This window comes from Octopus bimaculoides, chromosome 21, assembly GCF_001194135.2.
Source record: "Octopus bimaculoides isolate UCB-OBI-ISO-001 chromosome 21, ASM119413v2, whole genome shotgun sequence".
Taxonomy (NCBI): Eukaryota; Metazoa; Mollusca; class Cephalopoda; order Octopoda; family Octopodidae; genus Octopus; species Octopus bimaculoides.
This window is the reverse complement of record NC_069001.1, coordinates 18,000,535-18,003,841: the sequence shown is the minus strand read 5'-3', so window position 1 is coordinate 18,003,841 and position 3,307 is coordinate 18,000,535. Positions and strand designations below refer to the sequence as shown.

The 3,307-nt window shown below is 40.2% G+C and overlaps 1 protein-coding gene across 1 annotated transcript in view; it reads right to left on the bottom strand.

The window, feature by feature from the left end:
• Window positions 1–3,307, bottom strand: part of LOC106870293 (ATPase family AAA domain-containing protein 5) — a 79,064-nt gene that overhangs the window by 61,259 nt on the left and 14,498 nt on the right. Inside the window, exon 4 of the mRNA XM_014916318.2 lies at window positions 1,364–1,673. Within this exon, the coding sequence (XP_014771804.2) occupies window positions 1,364–1,673 (310 nt within the window). The remainder of the gene's footprint in view (window positions 1–1,363; window positions 1,674–3,307) is intronic.

Genomic DNA, 3,307 nt, shown 5'->3' with positions numbered 1-3,307 from the left:
AGACCCCACTTCTCTGATTTCTCTATTGATGTTCTCCTTCAGTTGCACCAGGGTGGAGATAACTGTAAGAGAGGGTTTACGTCAACAAACTGGAGACCCTGGTGCAACTGAAGGAGAATATCAATAGAGAAATCAGAAAAGTAGGATCTGAAACTCTTGAGAGTGTTGTGATGCAAGTTTTGGAAAGAGCACGGGAGTGCAAAGTCAAAAATGGCTGCCATGTAAGCAATGTCATTTTTCATGTGATGTAGAGGTGTTTCAAAATTTGACTTGTGCGTATTAATTTCCATTATGTCCTTTATATTGTATCAAAATTTCATGCATTTATTTGTGAAGTTAAGGACGTTATCAAAAATTGAAACCTATCAGTGACTTTTGGGACACCTTATATATATACATATATAAATATCAACCACAGACACACGTGATAGTTTTCTTTCACATTCCATCTATCAAATCCGCCCACAAAGCTATGGTTGGCCCAGAGCTATAGCAAAAGAAACTAACTCAAGGTGCCATGCAATGGAACTGAACTCAAGAGTGTGGCCATGCTGGGATACCACCTTCAAGTCATTCATCTACTTCAATGCTTGTTTCAGTTTTGGACCTATTTTATTTATCCATATAGAATGGCTCAGTTATCTTCCAACATTAAAGAACACAACAAAATTAGTATGTCCAGACACACACACGCATACATATATATATATCATCATCAACATTTACTGTCCGTTTTCCATTCTGGCTTGGGTTGGACGGTTTGATAGATGTTGGCAAGCTGGAGGGCTGCACCAAGCTCCAGTCATGTTTTGGTATGGTCTTTTACAGCTAGATGCCTTTCGTAAAGCTAACCACTTTACAGAGTGTACTGGGTGTTATTTATGAGGTGCTGGTACAATATATATACATATATTTTATTTTAACTAATATATATACATTTCATCTATCCACCATGCTTATCCTTTCTAGCTCCTTGAGAGTTTGTTCTGGCACCCCGCATCATTACCATTTCATCTTTTCTATGGCAAGACAACTAAGCTTGTTCCTCGTATAAAGTTACCTCTCCTAACCCTGAAATACCCGCCACCACCACCACCACCACTTAGTTAAGGGGCTTTTCTCTCTTTTCTTGTTCTTTTTCTGTCTTGCAAGTCACATGGCAACCTCACTAGTGCTGATGGTATGAGAAGAGCACTCAGAACACACTGTAAAGTGGTTAGCATTAGGAAAGGCATCCAGCTGTAAAAACCATGCCAAACTGATATTGGAGCACAAAGCAATCTAGCAGTTCACCAAATCCTGTCAAACTGACCAACCCATGCCAGCTTGGAAACATTTGTTAAATGATATATTTCACCATTACCTTTTTGACAAGTTTTTTCATTATTTAAACTCTCGTCTTTTGTACCCAAAGTTGTCTTCGGGTTCACTTTATTCTCCTTCTCTTTAGGGGCTACAACTTCATCCAGTACCACAAGATCATCACATGATGTTGGCAGTGCTTTCTTTTCTTGTAATCTTAAACTCTTACGAGTTGATGGTGAAGATATTTCTTCTAACCCTACTTCACTAATGCTATCAAGCTTTGACTTCACAGATTTCTTTGACAGATTCAGGCTGTCTTTTCTGTTGGCATCTGCTGATGCTGTAGAATCACTCTTCACTTCAGAAAACTGACAAAATAATAATGAAGAAGTTATAAATCATAATATATGTTTAATTTAAATCTTAAATAAAATGTTCAATCTAAATTTTAAATTTAATCCTTTAGCATTCAGATTCCCCTATCAAATGTAATGCTTATTTATTCACGTTGTTTTGAATTGATCCTACTCAACAGAGGCATCTCAACAATGTTTGTAACTTTGTTATCTTTTCACAGACTTAAAACAAATCCAGCAGATTTATCATCAAAGAAATACCAATAACAATCTCATTTCATTGCATATCAGGGACTACAGTGAAGATAACCTTTTTTATTTCAGATGACGGAGTGTGAGTTTAAAAATAAGACATTGAAACAAATGAAGGAGCTTCTGTGTGGTCTTCCAACCAGCTTGAAATTGCAACCAAATATCATTCAAATTAGGCATACCACCTAAATTTAAGTACACATAGGACAATGTAGCCCCTAATATACAAAAGAAAAGATGTGCATGACTGGAACACACCTTTGATTATAGATCTGTTCAATCAGTGCTAATGATATGTGACAAGACAAGAAGTAAGGATGCAGGCACGTTAATATTCAAAATGTGTTTCACTTCTGTTGTTTACAGTAGTGCTTGGAAGGAAGGTATGTAGCATGTGATTGTCGCATTGACCATGACAGAGAAACTTGTGCAATACCTGCCCAGAAACCTACACAAAGTTGCAGAAAGTGTATGAGCCATACACAAGTGCATGAGTGGTTCACACGTTTCCAAAGATGGCCTGAAAAACGTCAATATTGTCAAATGTTCTGGGAGACCCACAACTGAGGAAAACATTGCAGATGCGAGTGCAGCTGTGACGGGAAATCATTGAATCCCTATCCGTGAGTTATCAGAGGATGTGCTGATTAGTTACGGTACAGTTCAGTCCATTATCACTGAAATTTGGGTATGAGACAAGTGTCTGCCAAGTTTGTGCCAAAACTGCTTTCAGCTGACCAAAAAGACACTTAGGTTTCAGTTGCATAAGATCTCCTTAATTGTGTTGAGAATGATGAAAACTTTTTGAAAACTTTGCATAAGCCTCTGAGCAGGTATCGCTAAGCTTTTGGTAATTGGGCCTCACCGAGGCGATGACTTCTGACCGGGACCTTTGGAAATTGCTGTGCGTGAGAAGACTCGGCAAGCCAAGTGAGACCTAAATCTAAGGCCTCTGCCAGGGGTGTAGCCAGCCCATTTATGTGTACCTTTCCTACATTGGACACTAAACTCCGCTTGCGAAGACCTGTTGAGGCAAGTGAAATCGAACTAAATTCGACGACTGGCACCCGTGCCAACGTCGTCTCCTTCATTGGACACGAAACTCAGCTTGCGAAGACTTATTGGGGCAAGCGAATAGCGAAATCGGGATAGCACCTGTGCCAAGCGTTGCCTTCGTGGCACTTGTGCCCATGACATGTGTAAGGATTTTCGAGCGAGATCGTTGCCAGTGCCCCTGGACTGGCTCTTGTGCGGGTGGCACATAAAATACACCATTTTGAGCGTGGCCGTTGCCAGTACCACCTGACTGGCCTTCGTAGGATTTTCGAGCGAGATCGTTGCCAGTGCCCCAGGACTGGCTCCTGTGCGGGTGGCACATAAAATACACCATTTTG